At 37.0% G+C, this 25327-nt stretch overlaps 3 protein-coding genes across 5 annotated transcripts; 1 reads left to right on the top strand and 2 right to left on the bottom strand.

Annotated features, from left to right (window-relative positions):
• Window positions 1–1030: 1030 nt before the first annotated feature.
• LOC139188732 (F-box/LRR-repeat protein At4g14096-like) lies at window positions 1031–6296 on the bottom strand. The gene is made up of 6 exons (XM_070806423.1): window positions 6194–6296; window positions 2139–2278; window positions 1872–1939; window positions 1575–1752; window positions 1361–1516; window positions 1031–1273 (listed from the first exon to the last, which is right to left on the bottom strand). Exons 1-6 carry the CDS (start codon window positions 6294–6296, stop codon window positions 1031–1033), a joined length of 888 nt encoding a protein of 295 aa, XP_070662524.1.
• Window positions 6297–7816: 1520 nt separating this feature from the next.
• Window positions 7817–13799, top strand: LOC103446682 (polyadenylation and cleavage factor homolog 4-like). Of its 2 annotated transcripts, none has more exons than XM_008385810.4 (7): window positions 7817–8389; window positions 9074–9175; window positions 9288–9542; window positions 10221–10937; window positions 11537–12445; window positions 12540–13088; window positions 13559–13799. In XM_008385810.4, exons 1-7 carry the CDS (start codon window positions 8036–8038, stop codon window positions 13601–13603), a joined length of 2931 nt encoding a protein of 976 aa, XP_008384032.3. In that variant the 5' UTR covers window positions 7817–8035; the 3' UTR covers window positions 13604–13799. The 2 variants fall into 2 exon arrangements, 1 of the variants encoding a protein (XP_008384032.3); XR_011571857.1 differs by having other exon boundaries at window positions 7821–8389; window positions 12550–13088.
• A 5115-nt stretch (window positions 13800–18914) lies between these two features.
• Window positions 18915–24597, bottom strand: LOC103446683 (homeobox-leucine zipper protein MERISTEM L1-like). 2 transcript variants are annotated; one of them, XM_008385812.4, is made up of 12 exons: window positions 23818–24597; window positions 22750–23066; window positions 22529–22646; window positions 22018–22206; window positions 21472–21930; window positions 21281–21382; window positions 20992–21192; window positions 20686–20860; window positions 20326–20597; window positions 20082–20177; window positions 19514–19908; window positions 18915–19419 (listed from the first exon to the last, which is right to left on the bottom strand). In XM_008385812.4, exons 2-11 carry the CDS (start codon window positions 22986–22988, stop codon window positions 19537–19539), a joined length of 2223 nt encoding a protein of 740 aa, XP_008384034.2. In that variant the 5' UTR covers window positions 22989–23066; window positions 23818–24597; the 3' UTR covers window positions 18915–19419; window positions 19514–19536. The 2 variants fall into 2 exon arrangements, with proteins under 2 accessions (XP_008384034.2, XP_028943413.1); XM_029087580.2 differs by lacking the exon at window positions 23818–24597 and adding an exon at window positions 23268–23337.
• Window positions 24598–25327: the final 730 nt, after the last annotated feature.

Here is a 25327-nt window from a genome sequence, read left to right as displayed (position 1 = left end):
CAAGAGGCTTGTAGCTTTAGCGGTTAAAAATATTTACTTTTATTTTTCACTATTGCAATAATGTCCAAAGTCAATCAAACATTGATATGTACGAAAGTTAAAAACAATTCCTATGTCACGTAAAAAATAATTTAGAGCAAATAACACGGAAGATATCATTGCAAGTCGGCAGATTCAAAAGGAAGCAACCAAATAACAAAGAACATCACTGCAAGTCAGTAGGTTCAAACGGAAGCCATGTCAAAGCACGAAGCTTACGTCCAGAGGGGCGTTGAAGGGGAGTGAAAATATGTAGTCATACAGGGTCTCAAATTTGAAGTGACCCTCAAAATTTTGTCATCTAATATTATGTAATAATGTTCTATATTTAGAAAATGACTCTTGTTAGCATTTTAAAATCTCATTGCATTCCTTATAAGATTTTTTTTCTTTTTAAATATAAAAGGGTACTACTAGAAAGACTAAATTTGTAAACTAAATTATATGTCACCAATAGGAAATGAGCACGCATATCAACTCATATGTCTAATTTACAAATTTTTGTCTACAAATTTAGTCTCCCTAGCATTACTCAATATAAAAATTTAGAGTACACTGAGATATTCTGATTATCAATAATAACACCCTAAAAAACGATGGTTTTTCAAATTTTTTATTTAATAATGTCATATATTCAAGTGAAATTTTAAAGTTAGGGTTTTGAAGTTTTTTTTTAATGTTTGGTTGTTTAAGACTGAACTACTTTTGATAATTTAGTGTATGCTATGTTTGTAGCTTTTTTAAGTATAATTAATGACATTTGTAAACTTGCAATCAGTGAGTGCTAAAGTTTGTTTTGATTTAAGTGATTGTTTTCTAACATCAATACATTGTTTTACTTTTTTTTTAAACTATCTTAAGGAAAGGCTCTTTTATAAATTCATCAAGGATCCCGAAATCTCAGAGACGACCTTGTTTACGTCTAGAGCGTAAATTAAAAACTTAATGAAGGACAATCTCAATTTCGCAGCTTTCTGGTCCTCTGGGAAGATCAGTTAACTGTTTGGTGATCTCCTTCTTCTTCTCTGGTCCCCCTTCGAAGTTCGTGGAGCAAACTAGATCCACCTTTCTCCAAGACCATTGCATTCTTCACCAAAATCTTCAATGCGCCAAACTCATCCTGTTGTCCAGCAAATTCACCCACTTCAATCGTTTTAAGATGAGACACGAAACATGGAGGCAGTGGCTCCATCACCTCATCATCTTCAACACGATCCGAGGACTGGCAGATCCCCTAAATCATCAAACCTTAGCCATTTTAACAACATTTCAGGAAAACAAAACACGAGAAAACAATACAGTGCCGTGCTCAGGAAGTTACCTCAAGAAATACCAGAGTTTCAAGACAAGGACAGTATTGGAGCATCGTCAATAGTGCTTTTTGACCAATATCTATCGGTTCTTCCAATACCAAAGTGGTCGAATCATTGAAAAAGGGCATCTGAGAACGAAGTTCTGGTGCACTATTTAGAACCACCTAAGAATGAGGCGATTTTAGACATTAACAAGTGTAATCAAAGGAGAAGACAATATACCTCAAAGGCATCATTAGAGATGATTAAATCCTCCACATTAGAGAGCCCCTTAAGGAGCTTGTAGAACCGGTAAGCAATATGTCTCCGTTTCTTACCAGAATAAGAGAGATGAATCAGAGCTTCATTAGGTAAGGCTGAGTTATAAAAGAAATGCTCATTCAGGAGGTTGCCCCTGTAACTGAAATATGTGATACTAACACCAAATATCATAATCTGACAACCATCTGAATCTCTGGAAAGTAGCGGTCTTCATCTATAGTCAATTTCAAAAGCTTGGGAGCTTGTTTACTCACAAACTTGACATTCGACCAACTGCAATTTTCTAGAGATAATTCCTCAAGAACCGGACAACCAGAAAACGGATGCTGCATTGAATCATCAGAGAACACCACGGACCTATCTTTAGACTTGATAAATAAACAGTGGAAGGAGTCTTGGAAAGTAAAGGAATATCTAGTTCAATGGCCGTCATTGTTGCAGAAGTAAAGAAGGAAGAGGCAATGAAAATGGTCCCTCGAGGTAACGTAGGTACATATAAAACTTTTCACCGTTGCGCTTTCTTACGGCTGGGATCCATGCATTAACACGACATGCATCACCTTTCACTGGAAGTGAAAGATCGAACACTTCTATATCAGCAGGGCCACGAAGTCGAAGTGCTCTTTCCACAATATTGACCAGAGGAGATCTTGCACCAGCGAACCCTTGATAAAAATGAAGCTTAGGAATTCATGTCCATATGTATTCATCGTTTAGACTATTGTGTTTGGCTCGTACATTTGTGAGTAATTATGAGTCATGTGTTGACAACAATTGAAGACATGGTGACTACCACAAGCAAAGTTATACTTTATAGACTAGGTATAGACTTTGGTGCATGCTAGGTAAGCTAGGTGATGATTATGTCATGTGAACTTAAGACTTTTTTGTCTTGGTTGTTGGCATAGTTGCTAGTGTATGCCTATAACTAAATGCAATATTTGTGCATTTAGTAATGTTTAGAAAGTGGGAAGGTAAGCATCATAGAAGCATCCAAGGGGAGAGCATCCGGATTTCCCATGGGAAAGGTTGAACATGGGTTGAGAGAAAATCAAGAGAGCTAGAGTGAAAAGTATTCTAGTGAAAGAACTCTTGGGGTAGAGTGAGGCTCTTAGGAAAATTCTATGAGTGGGTGTGCAAGGGATTTGGGATTGAGTTATGTTGATTTAACTCATGTGTACTTGTACTGTTATTCATAGTGAAGAGCAATATCTCTCCGGGGACGTAGGCATGTTTTTGCCGAACCTCATAAATTTCTCGATATCTTTATTTCTTGTATTTTATTATGTTCAACTGAGTGTGATTTGGTGAGGTTGTAATCTGAATCTCGTTTCTGCACTAACGAACGGGCCAAGGCACAACATAGACAATATGCTTGTCCGGATAGCATCTTTTGTTGGAAGACGGGAGAGAATATTTTGAATAATCACATCGGGTAAATTGCTTAAACTCTTGGTGTTTCCTTCTATCTCTTCTTCTCCATCCAACTTCTGCCTTTTGTTTGGGGTTTAATATTACAGAACTTACACCCATGGTTCAGATAGTTTCCCTACCATACCAAATGATCTTTCAGGTCAGAAAAAAAACTTGAAACCTTCATACTTAACAGTGAGGTGCAAGCGGCAAGCTAAGAAAGTAAATTGCAGCAAAAGAACAATATAATTTCACGATTTTATAACACTTTAACTGACACGCCCCAACCCATATATCCTAATGACACCTGGATGACACGTGTGGGCCGACACTCAGGAGTGATGAAAGTCCTAAGTGTAGGAATAAACCCGAATGGCAAGGAACAAATAGGAATATGTAAGAACCTGCAAATTCAAACTCGAATAACAAACGGAAATAATATGAAAATATGAATGCTAAATGAGACAGTGATGATGCAAAACTCCCATAAATGAAATAGGAAAATCAACGAATACAAGTTCAAAGTAAAGATACAATACATCCAGAGCATACCATTAAGTAGAGTACAAAAGAAGGGCGAGCGTCAAATTACAAGAGTCAAGAAGAGCCATACATAGATGAAAGCAAATAGAGTCACTGGTATGGAAAAGCCTCGAAGCTCGGGTCGTACTCTTCTTCACTATGTCCTGAGGGAGCGCAAAAACAGAAAAGGTAAGTGGACCATAATTTATAATAATACTAATAGTACGAAAACCAATTTATTTTAGAACAAAATAACCCCCTATTTTGAAAACATATATATAATATTACATAGTAGGTTTTATGAAAAACCCTAGCATGCAATGTAAAACATTTGTGAAACATCGTAAATCATATCCGTGCTGTACTCAACTAGGGGTATCATAGTCGCTCAAATGCAGTACCTGTCCATCACCTGAAAGTGAAGTTGTATAACCTGTCCATCACCCAAAGGTAAAGCTAAATAACATGTCCATCACCTGTAGGTGAAGCTGAATAACCTATCCATCACCCGTAGGTGAAGCTATATAAAACAGCATTCATCCACACCGACACTAATTGTGACTAGTGAAGCTGTCCGACACCGCTTTCAAAGGTGAAGCTGGGGGTATATATAATATATCATATCTCACTTCTCCATCATTTGTGTCCTATGGCCATAGACAATACCCGTGGTGTGTGGATGTGCCGTATGATAACCCACTAGGTAAGTATTAAAATCATTCCTCGAAATCTCAAGCCAAATCATTGAAACTCAAGGGTTCAAAATCTCATTTCATAAATCGTATATAAAACATATTTGTAAATTCAAGGAGTTTCATATATGCAATTCCAATAATTCATATCTGCTCGTAAAAACATAATTTCAATAAATCATAATATTTCGTAAAGCAAGTTAATTAAATCATGAATTCTATATAAACCATAATTATAGGAATCCGGAAAACATAATATAAAATGCATTAAATGCAAGAAATATGAAATGCTTGCTAGGCTAATATTTTATAAAAATATGTAAGTTAAGAAGAGTCCACTCACTAAATTATAATACCGGAGGGCCGCTCGTACTAAGATAGGCTGGATCACCTTCAAGGCTTCAACCAACGCACCTATACATAAAGAGATTACATTTAATAAACTCTACTAAAATGTTGAAGTTTGGAAAAACGGACCGGGTCTTAGGTTAGGGTTAGTGGGCCGGCTCCATTTGGGTTATATTTAGGTGGGTTTAGGGCTAAGGGTTTAGATATGGGCTAGGGAAAAACGGGCCGGTTTAATAAGGTAGTGGGTTAAGTTAATTGGGTTTTGGACCTGGGCCCGGATTTAAAAGGGCTAATAGAATGGGCTCCCAATTGGCTAGGGCCAAATTGACCCAATTCTTCCACGGGCCGCCGGAAAAATTGAAGAAGAACACCGGATTTTGGTGTTTTCACCGGAAAGCTTCCCCGACTCCGATCCGGGGTCAAACCTTTATAAAAAAATCTTCATTCAAAAGCCAAAATGAAGATCAAAGTGTAAGGGTTCCAGTCTTACCAAATGGAGCGACGTTGACGTCGGGATTGGCCGACAAATGGCCTGAAACTCACGGTCACTCGCCGGAAAAACTGGGAAATGTATTTCCCCAACAGTTCTTCGTCCAAACCACTTCAAAATGTCTCAAAACGCCCTAATCTATTCTAACATAATTTATTAGGGTCTAGGGCGCTTACCTCGTCAAAAAGAACTCGTGCACAGTAACTGTGCAGTGCCTAGAAAGAGAGGGTGCGAGCTTGGGATGGTGAGAGGGATAGAAGGGAGTCCAGGGGGTGATGGTGGTGTCCTCGCGATGGTTGTGCGTATGTACGGATTAAGAGATTTTTCAGTACAACCATATTTATATGGTGGGATATATATGTTACAACACGTTATCATATAAAGTTGGGATATATATATTAAAAAGTTAACAACTTAAAAATTAAAAAATTTTACTGTGTTCCGTCACAACTAAAAATTTCTCGTACGTATGAGTGTGTGTGATCTCGCCGGAAAGGTGAGCACTGAGAGAGATACAAGAGAGAGAGATGTTTCTAGAGTGAGAGAGAGAGAGAGAGCACGGGAAAGAGACACCAAATAGAGGGTGCCACATGTCATCCATGAAGTGGTTCAAAAGTGGTAAAACATCCCCATCTGCGAAATTACCAGAATGCCCTTACTTTTAAAGGAATAAAAAGAAAATTAATGAAAAGGGTTTGAAAACTTTGAGTTTTAACGATAAGGACAAAATAAAATGTATAGTGAATAGTACCGGAAGCTTTTCGTTAAAATTCTCAAAAATGTGGTTTTTCATTAAAATGAACAGTACCGGAAGCTTTTCGTTAAAATTTCCCAAAAAAAAAAAGGTTACGGGTCGTTACATTAACATAAGATTTAAAGAAATACAACCATCCTTAGGGACAATTAGTTTGAGCATTACAATTCGAAGTAATACTAGCATCCTTCCTTACTCCTCAGCGGAATTTATCCGCAGTGCTATTTACTTCCCGTTCCCTTTTGTAAAGTACAGTAATAGCACAGCAAAATCATTGTGTTTGATAAGTTTAATCCTTGTTTTCGATCATGTCCATCCGGATCTCAACTTTAATCTTTAGAATACAGAAAAATAGACACACCTTGACCACAAACAAAAAGCGTAATGAAACAAAAGAGCGTTTCATAAACATAAACTTCATAGATTGACATGTACGATTCAAGCTGGAATTCAGCGGCAACCATTTCAAAATTGTTGGTATATCGAATTACATTGGCTTACAATCATAGACTGTAAAAATTTTGGTACTAATTAAATGCCTAATCTAACATTTTTTTTTTCGGAAATTACACAAATTAGCAATACAAGATTCAAACTTTGCATGATTAACATCATAAAATGTAAAGGCTACAAGCTTTCTTCAACAATAAATGAAAAGGCAAAAGGCAAAAGCAGAATACCCCAAAACATAGTTTTGGAGAAATGGCACTGAGCAATTGAACACATTTGGAGCATCAGAAATGCATGAAGTGAGAAAGAAGAAGAAAACAGACCCGGAAAAACGCTATTGTATCGTGTTCTCTCTTAATCTTCCTTCTTGGTTGCTTTTAGGGTTTTGCAGTTCTCAATCCGACATCTAAGGGCTTGTTTGGTATTCTAAAACGTGGGTGACGTCAGATAGCCTCAAGTGAGAAGTCAGGCCATTCTACTCCGATTGCTCGGTCCATGGGAGATAGATCAACTGGATTGCCCTAATGATGGGCATGGGCTAGAGCAGATTTTGGAGAGATTGAGGGATTCAATCACCCAATAGGTGGCGCAATTTGGCGGTGTAGAAATGCTCTTAGAGTAGATTCGTGTAGAATATCATTTTTATTATAAATAAAAAAAATACCAATAATGAATTACTATATAAACATTATATATAATTCATAATTGAACAATTTAGTTACTAGTATGTCAATAAGGGTGGGTGTCAATACAACTGTGCAATGATCGATTATGTGTTGTTTTGACAAAAAACAAAGCCAACCAGCCTACAACCAAACCCAAACCGTAATAAATTGATTTGGTTCTCAAAACATTTCTTAAGAATTAATTTTTTTTTTTTAAGACTCAAAAACTTGTTTGGTATGCAATTTAAAATTTTTAAATCTTACAACTTAAACTGGACAAAGAGATCCAAAAAGAAGGGGTCGAGAGAAAAAGATGAAAGAGGAGGAAAGAAAGTAAGAGATGATTGAAGGAAAGAGAAAGAAGTGAGAGGATCGGAGGAGATAGAGAGGAAGATAAGTGAGAGAATGAAGAGAGCGGATTGGTGGAGCTGAGATGAAAAATGTAAAAAAAAATAGAGAAGGGGTAGAGAGAAAGAAGAAAAGAGATATAGATTTGGAGTGAGAGGGGAGGAAGGAAAAAAAGAAGAAAAGAATGTGTTTAAGTTTAAAATTTCACTTTTTGTGTTTTTAAAGAATATACTATATTTTTTAGTTAGTTTTGAGTTTAGTTTTTAAGGTCTAAAACTTGAAAATTATTTTTTAATTTAAAAAGTTGGATTTAAATAATGTACCAAACATACTCTAATTTTCCCTCCTTTTTTCACCAATAAATGCTATATATATGGAGTTTTGGTTTTGGAAGTAATAGTTAAACCTCGAAAACGACACGTCGGTGCACTTAATCTAAATTTTGTTAAATAAAACAAGATAAACGACGTGTCGTTCATTGGAAGAGAAAGCCGAAAAGAGAGGGAAGGGCCTCTCGAGTCACGTCACGAGGTAAGTAACCAGTTCTCAGAATCAAAAGCCAAAACCACGCCGTTTTCTTCTACTTCTACGGTGGTGGTGGGAACACCAAACCCTAATTCTTATGCAATCCTCCTCCCCCTTCCGCCGTGGGTCGACACCTATAGCCGCTCTTCAATAACCCTAATTTCCCAACAGCCCAATTTCTCCAATAAACCACATCGACACTCCCCACTCTTTCCATGGACTCGGAAAGGCTCACACTTTCCCGAGAAAACCCTAGAGTCGCTTTTTCCCCGCACACCGCCGGAAAGGCCATGCCCGGTGCCGAGTTAGCTCAGAAGCCCCAGCCTCCGACTCCGATAGTGGACCGATTCAGGGCTCTGCTCAAGCAGCGGGAGGAGGACCTCAGGGTTTCGCCCGACGACGAGGTATCGCCGCCCAGCACCGAAGAAATCGTCCACCTTTACGAGATGGTATTGTCGGAGCTCATCTTTAATTCGAAGCCCATCATTACCGATCTCACCATCATCGCCGGCGAGCAGAGAGACCACGGAAGGGGCATCGCCAACGCCATCTGCGCCCGCATTCTCGAGGTCTGTTTTGGTATCTGCGGGTTGCTTCTACCTCTTTTGATTATTCGACGGAGCTTTGCTGAATTGGTGTATGCCAATTGGGGATCTTTTTGGGGGGGTGTTTTCTGTTTCTGTACAACCCAGATTGGACTTGTGTAATTGTTTGAGTTCTAGGAATTGTAAAAATACCAATCTTTACTCTAAAAGTTCTAATTCCTACCACGCTTCCCAGTTCATCTTTTGCTCAGTTTGGTTTCATAGAAATTTAAATTTTAGATTCTTGATGTTACTCAATTGGGATGAACAACTTCAAAAGTTGTAATCTTTACTTTCTCGGTCTTTTTCTTCGGTTGCGTTTGGGTATTATGAACATAATGACCTGCAAAAAACATGTCCATTAAGCTTGATCACACAGAAGCATTGTTTTGATGAACTACCAAGCAAAACTTCCCAGTGAATTATTAGCCATTCTTGAATCAACAACCCTAATGCTACAGGAATTGCAATAAAAACTAGGATCAACACCAAATTTGTGATAATATGTTTAAGATGCAGCTCCAAGTCGATTGTCATTTCTCTAATAGAGCATTAATCTGCAGTTGAATTTTAATAACTGTGTTAAGCCTGCTGCAAATGAAGTTGCAGTGCTTCACATATTAGTCAAGTTGAAGATTGCCCTAATTGTGTGATACTTGTCTATTGCAGGTCCCGGTCGAGCATAAACTGCCTTCACTGTATCTTTTAGACAGTATTGTCAAGAATATTGGCCGAGAATATGCCAAGTTTTTCTCTTCCCGTCTTCCTGAGGTGATATAACTCAACTGCAGATGTATTTTTGTTATCCCTAATTTCAAGTCTATGCATAAATAGTGTTCTTTGATACTTAAACAACTCTAACATGATTTTATGTATGCATTAGGTCTTTTGCGAGGCATACAGGCAAGTACACCCTAACCAGCACCCTGCCATGCGCCACCTCTTTGGCACTTGGTCAGCAGTGTTTCCACCTTCAGTCCTTCGCAGGATTGAAGAGCAACTGCAATTTTCTCCGCAAGCAAACCAACAATCATCAGGATTACCACCTTTGAGGACTTCTGAATCTCCTCGACCAGCTCATGGCATCCATGTCAATCCAAAATATTTACGTCCGTTGGACAGTTCAGATGTAGATGGTGTAAGCTTTCCGTGTAATCTCCCTATTTTAATCTGCTCAAAATACACCTTATCCTGCAACTAGTGGAAAATTTATCTATGTTTCCATTGGTTAACATTTTTTGGTTAGGGGATCTATTATTCAGACACTTTGATGTAGCTTTACCACCAATCATCAGCAGTAGAAAAAGATAATTATGACATTTAATGTTTTTAGAAGAGTTCACGTTTCTTTTATTATAAGGATTTTGAGTTTCTTTTAACAATAAGGATTTTGGTTCGCCTTTCCTAGTTGGTTTGTGATTTCCTTTAAGTTTTGTCAAATAGGACACCCAATTGTTAGTTACGATTTTCCAAGTCCATGTAGAATTTGGATTTGATCCCCAAACAAAGGCCTAGACTAGAATTGTATTTGTAGCATCATATTATTAAACAAATTTTGAGACTTCTCCCAAGGTGGAAAATTCAAGCATATAGCCTAAAAGAAATTCAAGTTGATCATTTTATCGAATACGGTGCTTGTCTAAACTGTTTCTGTTTCACACTCTGTGGAACTGTGGCATTCAAATCTGTAACTCTATTAATCCTGCAGAGTATTTGGCATTTAGTAGGAGCTTAAAGGTCAAACTTATATTCTTAGAATCCCGCCATTATGCATGACAAGTGTGATTCTAATAATTGAAAGGTTGTATCCTTGCAGGTTGTATCAAAAAGATTAAACTCAACAGGAAGTGTGAGTCATTCACCTTTTGCCCTGGGGTCCAATCAATTACACCCATCTTCAACTGCTAGGCTTGCAAGATCTTCGTCGCCTTCTAATATTGGGCTTGATAGGTCTTTGCCATCAGCAGTTGATGAATATGCAGCAGAACAGTCTCCAAGAAGGTTTGTTGAGAGGGCTTCTCCATCTAATTCCGTGTTTGATTATAGACTTGGTGGAGCGATGGGTAAGGATGAGGAGTCGAATGAATGGCGGAGAAAACGCTATCTTGATGGTAGTCAGAAGTGGTTTGATACTTCTGCTGCATATAATGGAGTTGACCATCAGAACCCAAGAGCTTTAATTGATGCATATGGGAAGGACAGTGCAGATAGAAGTTTAAATGATAAGCCTCTGCTGGTTGGGCAGCTGGGCCTGAACGGTCTAGATCATAAGGCAACTCCAATGTCATGGCAGAATACTGAAGAGGAAGAGTTTGATTGGGAAGATGTGACCCCAAATTTAGCAGACCATGGTCGGGGTAACGATTTCTTGGCTTCAACTGTACCGCCTTCTAGAAGCTACAGGGCAAGCCATGGAACACAGAATGCAAGCTCCTTGGAGCCAGATGTTAGGAGTACTTGGTCTAGTCAGGCACATCCACCTTCAGCCGAACAGTCCTCTATTATAGCTGAAGATTCAGTTCCCTCACTTGGTGTATGTTCCCTCTACTAGTTTGTTAAGCATTTTTGTTTAGTTAACATGAAAAATTAAATGATCTTTATGTTTGCCTTAACGTAATTAGTTAGATTGCAAACTTTTCATAATTTCTTCCCCTATATTTACATGTTATTCTACCTATATCCTGCAAATTTTATTATTCTGTTTTTTTTATTTCTAATTTTAGGTTTTTTTAATAATTTTTTTTTTGTTGTGGAATGGCACCTTATATTTGAGGTCCTGGTCAACTGACATTAATATATTCTTTTTCTGCATCTGTGACTGCATTAATGCTTAAACCACAACAATATTCATTGGAACTTTCCATCACTGAAATTCCATCCTTGAAAACCTATCATTTGCTTGACTGAACATAAAACTTTAGCACCAGAAGATCCCTCAAACAGTCTCTGTTTCAGTCAGTCTCAGTCCATGACCATTTACCTTTTCTTGTGTATAGTATTCCAAACTGATGTTGTTCCAATCATGATTGTTCTCTATTATTGATTTCTGCTATCAAGTTTTCTTTAAATTACATGAAAAATTATTCCAATTTATTTGAGCTCATCTCTGAACACTTAATACCGTTCTTGCAGTTCGGTCGTGGATCATCGGGTGCTGTGTCTCGATTTCAGTCTGAGAAAAATCATAATATGGGTTCTCGCTACCCTCAAGAAGCCTGGAATATGCCTTTCCATCACTTGCAGCCTTTGCAGAATCCCCTTAATGCCAAAGGAAGAGGAGGGAACATTCAGACGCCCTTTGTGACAAGTGGTATATCTTCAGGTGGTGAGAAAATGTCTGCCTTTAATGACAAGCTTCTAGATGTTGATACACGACTTCATGGGCCCATTACATCAAGAATGGGTTCCTCTAGTGTTGACTCTGGTACTGCTGACTCTCGATCTATGATGCCAGTGTCAATGGGTTTAAGGCCTCCAGTAAACGCGCAAAATTCTCACCCTCCCCGAGTGCACTCAGTTTTTGCAATGCAGAACCAGAGGAATCCGTACGGTTCAATAAATTATAGCAATACTGTAAAAAATCAAGGCCCATATAATCCTTCATACATGCCGGAGCAGCAGTTAGATGGCTATGAAAACAAGGAGTCAAGGTCGACAAAGTCAACTCAGGTGCCACAATATCGTCCCTTACAACCACAGTATCGTCCACCTCAGGAGGCACGGGAGAATATTTTTTCGTCTGCAGAAACTCAGGTGCCATCTTATTTAGGGGTACCACCCTTAAATCATGGATACACTTTGCGAGGTCCCGTACCTCGTCAACACTTGGGCATACCAACCCCCTATAACCCAAATGGCAGTTCTCAGTTCTCCTTGCCACCTCTACCACCAGGTCCTCCTCCTCCCTCGCAAGGCATACTTTCCGTCCAAAACCCTGGTTCAGTTGTCTCTAGCAACCAGCCCGGCAATTCCTATTCTGGTTTGATTAGTTCTCTCATGGCTCAAGGTTTGATCTCATTGACAAAGCAAAGCCCTGTCCAGGTATTTACATGACATCCTTCTATATTTTTCTTTTGGAATATTTGATATTATAATTCAATGCTGGGGATGCTCAACCAAGTTATTAAATGTTTAGGATTCTGTAGGAGTCGAGTTTAATGCCGACCTTCTCAAGGTGCGTCATGAATCTGTAATAAGTGCCCTATATGGTGATCTCCCTAGACAATGCACAACCTGTGGCCTTAGGTTCAAGTGCCAAGAAGAGCACAGTAGTCATATGGATTGGCATGTAACAAAGAATCGTATGTCTAAAAACCGCAAGCAGAAGCCCTCTCGCAAATGGTTTGTAAATACAAGCATGTGGCTCACTGGTGCAGAGGCATTGGGTACTGAGGCAGTCCCTGGATTTTTGCCTGCCGAGACCATAGTGGAAAAGAAAAGTGATGAAGAAATGGCTGTTCCTGCCGATGAGGATCAGAATTCGTGTGCATTATGTGGAGAGACTTTTGATGACTTTTATAGTGATGAGAATGAGGAGTGGATGTATAAAGATGCTGTGTACATGAATGCACCTGACGGAGCAACAGGAGGCATGGATAGGTCACAATTAGGTCCTATTGTGCATGCTAAATGCAGATCCGAGTCAAGTGTGGTCTCCCCTGAAGGTTTTGGACAAGATCAAAGGGTACGTCTCCACTTTTCATTGTAATTTTCATTGCTTATAACTGCTTTCTCAAAAATATATCTGACAATGGTAAATTCCCAGTTTTGTTTTAAATGTTTTGCATCAATAAGCATTTTCATCTTTAGAAGATAACAATCTTCTATATCATATTTGTATTAGTCCTATGCCCATGTTTTTCTGAATATTATGGTGTGCGTGCGGCTCCCAGTTATTTTCATGCTATTATAGGATGCGTAGTGATTACCAAGATTGAATATGTTATGCTTTACTGGTAATATGTAACATTATGTCTTTTGCATGCACCGGAGACATTCGGTTTCTGCTGAAAATTTATGTACTTAATTTGAACAATGGAAAAGCCGGATATGTAACATTATGTCTTTTGCATGTACCGGAGACATATTCGGTTTCTGCAAGCTGTGCTGAAAATTTATGTACTTAATCTTGAACACTTTTCTTCGGACTCGCAGGGAATTATTGAAGAGGGTAGTCAAAGAAAACGATTGCGGAGTTAACATAGTTAGATCGACTTCCGTGTTCACTGTAACATTATATGAGTTTCTTCTTTTTTATGGTATTCTCTCAACTTTTTTTATTCATTTTGTTGGAGTATGCAGCACATTGGCCTTTTCAAGCCAGCTTGTACATGAATAGTGGAATTTGTACTCATGCACATTATCTTGCAGCAAACGGTTACAGCTTCTCTTGCCATGTTGATTGTCTGGCATTTTATGTTTGTTAAACAACCCAGATAGGGCTCTTAAAACCGAAATCTATCGTCTTTTCAGACATTTAGACTATCTTTTAAACACGATAAGAGTGGGATGGCTTGGTTTTACTTTGCACTTTGCAGCGTGTTCCGAGAGAGGAGGGAGAACTGTTGGATCAAATTCTGTAAACTGATGGGACTTCTTCTGCAATACATATTTTGTGCATCTTTGCTTATACATTCTGCAGGGGAGTGCTTGCTTGCTCATCTCAGAAACATCAATTTAATGGAAGCTCAAGTGGAACCGAAATGTGAAGATGTTGATGCCCATTTTCTTGTTTATTTGTTTTCTGAAGTCATTTAAAATTACAATGTACGCTGGTTCTGCTGACATTTCCAGATAGCAATTGTGATGAAGTTCGCGGAATTTCCAAATCAGTTGTACTGTGGATTCTGTTGAAATTTTTAATAAAAGTTATATTCATATCAATTTATTATTTTGTTTTGATTTGTTACATCGTGCCACTCATCTTTTAGTCATTTGCACTCGAAAAAATCTGCTTATGATTTCTCGTTCTCTTTTATTCATTCCACCCGAAAAATGTCTATTTTATGATTTCTTTTACTCGAAAATAAGAGCGTGAAAGAGTAAAAAGGAGAGTTAATATTTTTGGCCATTAATCTAAAACTTGTTTTCTAATCATTTAGCATCGAAATAATTTAGATGTAGTGATTTCATATCTAAGGATCTACATTTTAACTTGTTTATTTGGGTCATTTTTCAATCCATGCATTTAATGCAAAGATTATAAAAATAATTTTTATTATACATTTTAAAATATAAAATTAAATAACAAAAAAAAAAAGGGTTTCGGGGATGGATTATTAATATTCGTCGTGCAAAGTTTAAAAAGAAAATAAAAAAATAAAAAAATATATTTTACAATTTAAAATAAAAAATAAAATAAAAAATTTAGGCGACGGAATATTGATATTCGTCACACAAAGTTTCTACAAAAAATAAATAAAGAAAATAATTTCCTTCTACAATTTGAAATATAAAATAACTAGAAAGTGACAAAATATTGATATTCATGGCGCAAAGTTTTTAAAAATAATAAAAATAATGAAAATAAGTTTAAATATAAATTAAATAAAAAATAAAATAAAATTGGTTTGGGTGATAAAATATTGTTTTTCATCGTGCAAAGTTTTTGAAAAATAATAAAAATAAAGAAAACAATTTTCTTCTACAATTTAAAATATAAAATTAAATAACCACATTATTACTAGCCCATTGTGATGCTAAGCTCACACCCTCCTCCTTAATGGAGATAATATCATTTGTTAAAAAAATATAAAATTAAATAAAAATAGATAATTAATAGGTTTTAAGCGACGAAATATTGATATCCGTCGCGCAAAGTTAAAAAAAAATAAAGAAAACAATTTTATTTTACAATTTAAAATATAAAATTAAATAAAAAAGAAAATAAATTGAGTTTAGGTGATGAAATATTTCGTCACGCAAAGGTTTAAAAAATAATTTTAATTCTATTTATTTTTTAAATACATTGTGCGATGATTTTTAAGATTTCATTGTGCAAAGTCACTTTGCGCAACAATGTGTATATTGTTGCTCAAAGGTTTTTTTTACTAGTGTGTGGCCTTGGCCTTTCTTCCTTTGGGTCTGTTGGGGTCGGGAGTGACACTGCGATAACACAAACCATCATTTCTCTTTTTAGTTTAAATTAGAGTAGTAATATCGTTGTAATAAAGAATAGATAAATACACTTACGTCTCAATCTAATATATTAATCTTTGTAGAAATGCTAAAATTAAGTTTGTGTGGGAATTTTAATATTATTTTCCCTCATAGGAGGCAAATATATAGTAGAAAAATCCTAATTACAGTAAGGAAAACAATAACTGCTAATCCTAATTACAGTAGAAAAATGCTAAATAAAAACTGTATCCCACTAATTACAACTAATCCCTACAAATTAATAAACTCGAGCCAACAGCAAATTTAGCCTTGTAGTCAAATGCAAATCCTTACGTTCAAATACTAATAGAACCCGAAATGCAAATCCTTACGTTCAATACTCCATCTAAATAGAACCCGAGATAAGACGTTGCTTAATTTACTGGTTCAAGAACTCCTTCTCAACCAATAGTTTCTACTGTTTCTAGTTGTAATAGTCATGTATATACATCTATACACCGTACAACACGCACACACACAAATATATATCCACATAAATGATTAAAGAAGTAAATAACTAGAACCACCACTCACTGTAATTCTTTCACAGTCACAGCAGTAAAAGCACCAGAGCAAAATCTAACCGGTACCACTCCTCCCAATAAACCCACAACTGTACGTACACATCTCTCTCTCTCTAACCACCATCTACTTCTGTACCTTCCCTAATTAGAATATATAACAAGAACGAAGGCAACAGAAAAGAGAAGGATAAGAAGAAGAAGAAGAAGAAATTAAAGCTAACACAATTTAGTGTCTGCAATTTTCATGCAGTTGTTATAATTCTCTGCCACTGCTCAAAATATAAGGTACATGTATGGTTTGTTTTTCATTGGCCTTCTTTAAAGCGATGTATATTCTTTCTTCTACACGCTATAAATTTCTGGGAGCAAAAGATATTATTGCATGAATAAATAGATACTGTACTTCACAACCATCTTTTTTAATTAACACTGGAAGGGAGCAGAGATCTTTATTACTGTATATATGACTGTACAAAGTACTAACATCACACAAAAAAGTTAAATCTTATATAAAATTGTGCAACAAGCATAGCTTATATCTACCATGAAAATTTGATACTGCTTTTCTTTTTGAAATTATATGTTGCTTGCATCAATTGGTATCATGTAGTCCCTAACCACTCGAAAACACGATGACACCAAAAAAAACAAGAAATCTAAGAAAATATGTTTCAATCGAAGAATTAATTCATAAATTAAAAGAGCACCTTACTAATATGTTTCAATTGATATATGCATTGTCATGCATAACATAGAAATCACACTTGAAACAGCACACACTTATGCATAGAAATCACACTTGAAACAGCACACACTTAGCTAGAGTTAGAGGTGTTGTTGCGAACAACGGCGGAGCCACCTTTAAACTAGGGTAGGCTGCAGTCGAGTGCAAAAATTTAGAATTGTAAGAATTTAGTGTTAATTTTAATGAAATTCACTTTGGCTAGTGAAAATCAGTCCACCAATCTCTGGAAAACGTAGGCCACTATAGTTATAGCCCACCTTTACGAAATTTCTTAGTTCCGCCCTTTGTTGCAATACTGATTAGAATAGTTTGTTTGGAGATATTTAACTTGCTTGGTCATCAAATATAATCTAAGATTGCATCATTTTCTTCAAAGACATTTGTGGTTAGAAGAACTTCAAACACGTTCGGAACGTGGAAGTCCTAAAAACTCTGAATTTTAAAGTAATTCCTTGTATTCATGCATATAACAACAACAACAACAACGACAACAACAACCAAGCCTTATCCCAGGAAGTGGGGTCGGCTGCATGAATCTTAGAATGTCACTGCGTTCTGTTTTGCGTCATATCTCTGTTAGGTCTAAGTACCATATATACACACATGCGCGTGTATATATATGAGTCACATATATATATATATATATATATATATATATATATATATATATTGAATAGGAAGCTTGCAGCAAAGTTTCTTAATTCATCAGTAGGTAATTGCAAGTCTGGGGATGACTTTAATTCCCTCGCAGCGTCGAATGGGGCATTGGAATATAAAATACAAGCGATTCCTCTAGAACTAGTACCACAACCACAAGATAGCAATTAACACCACCTCTATATTTCAAGGAGGCCCTTGCAATTTTCTGCTACAAATTGAATGAAATCTCAACAACCGTGGATAAAACCATAAATTTCGTCTTCTGGTTTCCCATAAAAGTCGAGGTGAGTGTGTATAATATCTTGGGACGGATGGAGTAGAGATTCTCAATACTAACCATTATATCCTCAAAGTTCTGGCATCAAAAGGCTGCATGTTAGAATAATAGTGCTAGGCTAAACTAAATTTGGACGAACAATGATGGACCTTGGCATTTTTTTCAAAATTCCAGAAGCTGGACGTTGACTTAGGGTCAAATTGACAATTGATTTATTTATTTATTTTTACAAACAACCAAGAACCTTTTTTCTGTTTTTTTTTGTTGTTGTAATAATCCAACATACAGCCAAGAATGTTGTACCACTAATTTTTTTTCAATAATCCAACACTCACCCTATTCCAAGTTCCAATGAGTTTATTTTTTCAGAAAATAAACATATTTTTTCACCATATACATTCGCAATGTAAAATAAGAGTAGAATTCTCACCTCCAAATCATTCTCCTTCAGTTTTTTCCTATTTGAACGATTACGATTAAGTTATGTCAATATTTTGTATTTTTTTTTATAGAGAAAGACAAAGAGAAAAGTGTGAGAAGAGGGGATAGAAGGTGAGGGGGAGGGATGGGGAAGCGGAGAGAATCCTGATTTATACAAACAAAAAAAATATTTTGAACAAACGATATATAGTATCTACACTCAGGGGTTGAGGGAGTAGGCTACAATGAACCTGCCATAATAATATGGTTCAACTTTGCCTTTGGCGATAATCGAACCTAAACTAGCAATATTATATATATGTATGCGTTTATAAAATTTTGAAAATAAAATTTACAAAGAAGGATTGCCACGACTTTCAAATAATTTTTTTATTAAATAGGTTGTTCATATCTTAAAAAACAGTAAAATTATTTTGTGTAATTTCTTATTTTGAACATAACTTTTATTTTGGTTATTGTTCTTTAGTTTTGTTAACAAGGTTAATTTGTTCTTTTAACTCTCTTTTGGTTGACAAAGAGAATTTTGTGAATAAGTGATTTAAGATAAAACATATGTTAACTGAAAAACTTCACCATATATTTCAATAAACTCAAAGTTACAGTATTGATTGATCATATTGAGATTAATTTGCCAAGAATCAAATCTATAATTTTTAACTCGTCAGGCTTCAAGTATTGGAGTGCATGTAACAAGACCTACTCCTCTTTCCTAAAAATATGATAACTAATTACCAAATAAACAAAAAGTACTTTGAAAGCTACAAACAGTTGAAACTGGAAGCATTGTTAATGTGATTTCAAAAGTACTCCAACTAAACGCCTCTCTTAAACATAAACAAGAGTAGGGAAAAGAAGCTTAGACAGGCATAAACGAACCTGCGGTGAACCCTAGCCCTAATAACCCTATCCCTAATCCCTAGACCCAAACAGTAATTAAAGGTGAACAGAGTTATTCCAAACTTTTCATAGATAGCTAACAATTAACAAAGTCTTGAGCATACTTTCCTCTTTGTTTAGGGGAAGTCAATACCCGAACCCACTACCCTTGTGGGGTGGTGATTTGCTTTAGGGTTTCCTAAATATCGCCAAAACACCACAAGATAAGGATATATCCGATATTATAAGGTGCGCTCTTGACTTTTTCCCTTTGGTAACCCACAATTTCGAAGTAAACCCACCATTCTTGCTTTCTTCTTCTACCTCTTTCCAACTGCCAAAGAAAAAAGACAGAAGAAGAAAATAATAATAAGTCTAGTGAAAAAATTAAAAAACCAAAATACTAATTAGTAATTAAGTGAGCTCACCATGTATTTAGGCTTTTTAGTTGTCATGGATTTTGTTCACATGTAACCGCGGCTCTAATACGCTCAACCGTGCACTTAATTAGATTGTTAACAGTAGCCACAGATCCCAGAGATAGTTTGGCAGTAGGAACTGAATCAACCAAGATCTGAAATGCTACTGTGAGTAGAGACCCACCAGAGCCAACATCAAGGTTTCCTCCTCCTGCGGACCCAGCAGGTCCATCTGGAAGGATGGCAAAACCTGAGGGCAGAAGTGCTACATAATCTGGGTCTCCACCACTTAACACGACATTCATGGCCACGATATCAACTGGTGCATAAATCACGTATGACCCGGTTGAATCAGTGCAGCTTTCCTGAAGTATCAGCATATTGCTTTGGCTTGAATTTGCACTCTACAAAACATGAATTGTTCCCCCATTAATTAGCTTGGTCTAGTGTTTAAAGACTATGGTGAATAGAATATTCACTGTGATTTGGGAGTACATTCATGCAAGAACTAACCTAGCTAGTCAGTTGTTCACAATCTGACAATATAACGCATGCATATATTTTGATCGAGACTTACATTTACGCGAAGTAGGGAGACACAGTTGCCTGGATCACGACCATTAGCTATGTGTGCCATCTCTTGAACTAGCCCACCGTTTGAAAGTATATCCCACTGAAAATTATATGCCATAAATTAAATATGCATGTTTACACATATGCTATACGTAGCAGTGCCCTAATATATCAGATTTATATCTGTGATGCCAATGCCCTAATATATCAGAGATATATATGTACATATATTGACATGCAATATGTACCTCACTACGAGAGTTTTCATCCCGCAGGAAATCGAAAACTCTCTTGGGAGGAACAGGAATCCAGAAGGAAGTTGCAGCACTTAGAACAATCCCAGGAGGCCTGCCAGGATCGTCCATACTTTTTCGGGTCATGACCCTCACATCATCTGAACCCGTTGCTGATAATGTAGTCCATGCATGTGCAGTAGAAGCACCAACACCGGTACAGAAGCTCATCACCAATCTTTGTGCCAGCTTCAACATACTTTTCCTCCCTTCAGCACTAGTTATCACTGTAATATAAGACAACAATTCAAACCCATTACTTTGATATTAAGGGAAAACTAATTACCAAAAAAGTAAATTAAGATTAATGTGTACCACAAAGCTCTCCAGCAGGAATGTTACTGGCCATGGAACTCGCAAGACGTTGGCACTGTCTATCAAGTGTAGCCACCCAACGCTTAGCTCCAAAGGCAAGACCAGAATTGACTAGTGGTCTGTATATGTTGTGAACAGCACTATCATCCACTTCAACATGTTCCACCCATATAACCTAAACAATCATACGTAAAAATCACGAATGTGCGAATTAGTTGAGAGAACAATGTTAACTAGTGAAAGAAAAAAAGCATGAACTATAATGAGCTTAGAAGAGCTAGCTAGTGAAAGACTTAATTTATAGACCTTGGAGTAGCCATTTTGCAATTCTTGTATTAAGCAGCCGGATGGCCTTCTTCGACTTCTTGAAACTGGACTTTGGCGTAGGTTGTCCAAAGAAACATCAACGACTGCCCAAGTTCCATCAACATTCTGCTTACAGTACCTTACAAAGTAATTCTCACGGGTTGGAACGAGTGGTGAGGGTACTTGAAACTCAGCAGTCATCTACATATGAATTACATCATATTTGTTAACTTCAGTAAATGCTTTAATCCATTCTAAATTCAAATTAATTTGTGTTTTGTGTACATACCACTTGCAAGGCTCCATTGTAGTTTCCAGCTACTCCAGTTGATAGGATATCAAGGGTCATTGCTCTTGAGACAATACCACAAAAGACGGTAGACCATTGATTCTGAAAGACATCATGTTTGTGTTAAATTCAGAGAGTCCTATTAAATCCAAAGTTCATTTACTTAATGTTCAAATATGTGTGTTAATTACCACATCCATGAGAATCTCAACAAGGTTAACATGATTCATGATGACCAATGCTGTTTCTCTTGAAGCCTCAGACTTTAAGCCCAATGGTTTAGGGCCAATCCCCCTCGGAAATGTCCTCAAGTACTCGTCTTCGTTTAAAATCTCTTGGTGAATTGAGTTATGGTCACCAGGAACCCATAAAGGGTCTCCAGCCTCGGCCATTCTAATTAGTTCTTCCATGGCTGCAACGGCAAGCTCAACGATCATCGGCTTATCAGCCTCAGTGAGCACTGAAACCGACCTGAGAAGATCAGTAGATGATCCATACATTTCTCCTACGAAGCCTGGCTGAGTACCAAAACTGCCAACCCCAAGATCAAGGGAGCGGCCGGAAGGCACATGAGATGGCATGTGAGAGGAAAATGAGCTCGTCAAAGGCTTCCCAACATATTTGGCAGCAATCGAAGATATCTTATCAATCTGTGAAACCATTTGAACAAAACTCAATAGGCTAGATCAATTATAATAACGAGAAAGAGGTGTTGTATGTTTTATAGTAATGGTCACCTCTTCATGTAAACGAGCATTTTCAATCCTCAAATGTTGCTCATCAAATGACATCTCCCCAATCGCAGCTGGTCCTCCACAGTTGGGGCATGTGGCATTGGCAAGGGCTTCCTTGTACCTATTGTTCTCGGCACGAAGCTTGTCGTTCTCAGATTTCAAAATTGAATTCTCATGGCGTTCATGTTGGGCCTAAGAGTAATACATAATGTCAAAATTGATACACAAAGTAATCAAACCAATTAAAAAAGGAGTTAAATAGGGCCAAGTTATTCGAGAGCTTAATGTGTGCATAGAGGTCGCATATAATTAAAGTTCTTAATGACTAGTATAAAGTCAAAACTCTCAAAGAGAATAAAGGATAAATTTTCTCATAAGTGGAATATTAATTTGGAACGAAATGATTTATGGAAACGCATAAAGTGCATACATATCCAATTGATTTTTCTACATATACGTACAATTCATATGTATGTTTGTGTGCGTGTGTGTGGTGGTGGAATATATGCGTTACCTTCATTTGGGTGCGCTTGTTTTGGAACCAGAATTTGACTTGCAAAGGCTCTAACCCTAGTTCACGACTCAGCTCCTTCCTTTGCTTGTCATCTGGGTGAGGACAGTCCTTGAAGAATCTATAAAAAAAAATATTCGATCGATATATATGTTATATTCACAATGAAGTTCGTGATCTGAAAAACCCTAAAACCAAGACAAACAAGAAAAATAAGGACTTACGCTTCCATCTCCTGAATTTGGCGCTGGGTGTGACGATGGTAACGTTTTCTTTTGGGGCGCGGGCCGGTGGCGTTGGGATCTTGCTCGTCACCGGAAGGAGCGTCCATAGTCGTTTCGGTGCCGGATTTAGTCTCGAAGTCATCGTCCAGCAGTCGGCCAGTACTATCTGAGGTTTTGTGGGTACTGCTCGTCGTCATATGATCTAGGATGTGATTCTCGAACATGCTTGGCTGAAGCATTTTTTTCGCCTTCCAAATCCCTAGAATTTAGGATTCTTGTTCTAGCTAAATACCTGTCTCTCTTGTCTTAATTTCAATCTGCCAAGACAAAATAATATGGGTCAATTTATATTCGTTTATAAATAAATCAAGGGCACCGCACTGATAAACATCTTAAAGAACTCAGACCAAAACTAAGAGCGAGGTTTAGAATTAAGACACTCCTAATGTAGTTGATAATATATATAAATATATATAGATTAAAAATAATGGGGGAAAATAATTAAAAAGAGAAATAACCTTTTCTTCCAGTACTTCGACCCAATCCATAGAGAGAAAATCAGGAAAGAAAATAAATTTGGGAGGAGAGAGATTAAAGAATAATAAGAAATACCAAAGATAAATCTGAGAGAATAATAAATGGTAATATAATTTAATAGGGCAAGTGATCTGTATTTGATGTGTAAGATAAATCTGTACAAGATAAATCTGTAAACATGTATCTACGATTCTACATACGTACAAGTCTCCCCCATTCCCTCTCCAAGAAGATATACAGTTTTTTTTTACTGCAAAATATTCAGAAGATTTACCGTTTCAACCAAAAGATTTTGCTTTAAATGCATCCCTTAAATAACCCAAAACCAAAATACACTCTTATACACCTACAAATACATGTATGTAGAAAATTTAAATTACCCAAAATCAGGCAACCTAAATGACCACAAGGAAAATATATAATAAAGAAAAATATTCTACAGAATATTAATCTTATATGTTTTCGTTGAGAAATAATATATACGGATATATATTATCCCCCGGAATATATAGAAAAGAAAGCTAAACTGACCTGAGAAGATTAGCCGAGAGTTTTCGTACATCTACCTCTTGCCGGAAGCTTTTGTCCGACCACCATATAAATATATCTCACTCTCCAAATAAACCCTAGACTACACACCCTCCATCTCTTTCTCTCTCCTCTTTGACTCTGAAGAGGTAAGAGGTGGTTTCTGGGTGTGGAGTTCTGTGTGGGGGTTTTGACTCTTTGTGGGGTGGTTGTGGTTGAAAATTTTAATGGATTCTCTGGCGGTGTCTGAGAAAAAAAACCCTAATTGACTGGATTATTACAAGTAAGAAGGGAAAGAAATGACTGACTGTATCACTACAGTTTAATTTGGCCTTCAAACAGTCCTTAGCCTTTTTGCTCTTGCGTGCTAATTGACTGGCTAGTAGTTAATGAGTCAAACACACTAAACTAAGATTGTAACGCCCAACTTAACCAAATCTCGGTTTTCCCAATGCCACACAGTGCTCCTTCTCTCTCTCTAAAATTAACGGAAGGATTTGCGTAGAAAACAAAAAGGGGGACTTGAAGGTCAAAGCAGCTGACCCTTTGAGCTCTAGGCTATGAGGGAACAAAGAACTGTCTGTTCCCTTCGAGACGGTCGTGGGTAGGAGTGGAAGAGTTGTGGGTTTAAGAAGAATGCGGTGATGAAGATTGAAGGAGAGACAGAAAGAGAACGGACGAGAAAAAAGGGGAGATAGAATCGAAATAGCAAACGAGAGAGAGAGAGAGAGAGAGAGAGAGAGAGAGAGAGACTTTGAGGGGAAGGGGGGAAGAAAGAGGACCAGGTGGAGAGGATGTGACAGCGAAGGAGTTAATGCAGAGCGTATTGAGAGGGTGCGATTGCATTTATGGCGGGAGGGAGAGATGTAAATGCTGCTCAGCATGCATGAGAGAGAGAGAGTGAATATTTGACAAGGGTTTGGCCTCTCATCATCCTCATGTTCTAAATTTTTTATAGGGGAGTGTGGTGAAATATGAATTACAGCTTTATTAGCTGCCCTAGATTTCAACCCTCTCAGTTTTTCACTCCCTCAGCCAGCACTCGATGTATTTCTTCTGGGTTTTCTATATATATTCAGTATCATGTAAAGCTTGTTTTGTAGTTTCATCAACAGTTTGATACTAATTAACCATTGGATTTGAAGATAATTAATCATATCGTTCAATAATAATTTAGAGTATAAGTAATAAATTGAATCAATATATGGCTCGTTTGGATATACTTTTAAAACAATTGAAAGTATTTTTGATGAAAATGTTTTTAGAACTAATCCTTAGAAAAAATGCAAGTAAATTCTAGAAAAGTACTTAAAGTGCTTTTGAAACCCATAAACATTTTCATTAAAAGCGTTTTTAGCCATATTAAAGGCACATCCAACAAACGAATTTTTTTCCCCAACAAACCGAGTAACGCTTGGCTCTGGTTCAAGTTCGGCTTGTAATATTACAGATATATAACTATAAAATTGTTCTAAATTAAAGGCTATACAAAATGTTAAAATTCTCGCACAAA

This window comes from Malus domestica, chromosome 10 (assembly GCF_042453785.1).
Source record: "Malus domestica chromosome 10, GDT2T_hap1".
NCBI classification, from domain to species: Eukaryota; Viridiplantae; Streptophyta; class Magnoliopsida; order Rosales; family Rosaceae; genus Malus; species Malus domestica.
This window is presented reverse-complemented; position numbering and strand designations above follow the sequence as displayed.

Excerpts from the sequence above, each read along its gene's own strand:
- LOC103446682 (XM_008385810.4), top strand. The coding sequence starts at position 8,036 with ATGGACTCGGAAAGGCTCACACTTTCCCGAGAAAACCCTAGAGTCGCT. Across the intron at positions 10,938-11,536 it reads ATTCAGTTCCCTCACTTGGT|TTCGGTCGTGGATCATCGGG; the intron begins GTATGTTCCCTC and ends CCGTTCTTGCAG. Across the intron at positions 12,446-12,539 it reads CAAAGCAAAGCCCTGTCCAG|GATTCTGTAGGAGTCGAGTT; the intron begins GTATTTACATGA and ends TTAAATGTTTAG.
- LOC103446683 (XM_008385812.4), bottom strand. The coding sequence starts at position 22,988 with ATGCTTCAGCCAAGCATGTTCGAGAATCACATCCTAGATCATATGACG. Across the intron at positions 22,207-22,528 it reads ACAAGCGCACCCAAATGAAG|GCCCAACATGAACGCCATGA; the intron begins GTAACGCATATA and ends TATTACTCTTAG. Across the intron at positions 20,598-20,685 it reads TCCTGCTGGAGAGCTTTGTG|TGATAACTAGTGCTGAAGGG; the intron begins GTACACATTAAT and ends CTTATATTACAG.
- LOC139188732 (XM_070806423.1), bottom strand. The coding sequence starts at position 6,296 with ATGGTTGCCGCTGAATTCCAGCTTGAATCGTACATGTCAATCTATGAA. Across the intron at positions 1,940-2,138 it reads TTAATGCATGGATCCCAGCC|CATCCGTTTTCTGGTTGTCC; the intron begins GTAAGAAAGCGC and ends GATTCAATGCAG. Across the intron at positions 1,274-1,360 it reads AAACTCTGGTATTTCTTGAG|GGGATCTGCCAGTCCTCGGA; the intron begins GTAACTTCCTGA and ends TTGATGATTTAG.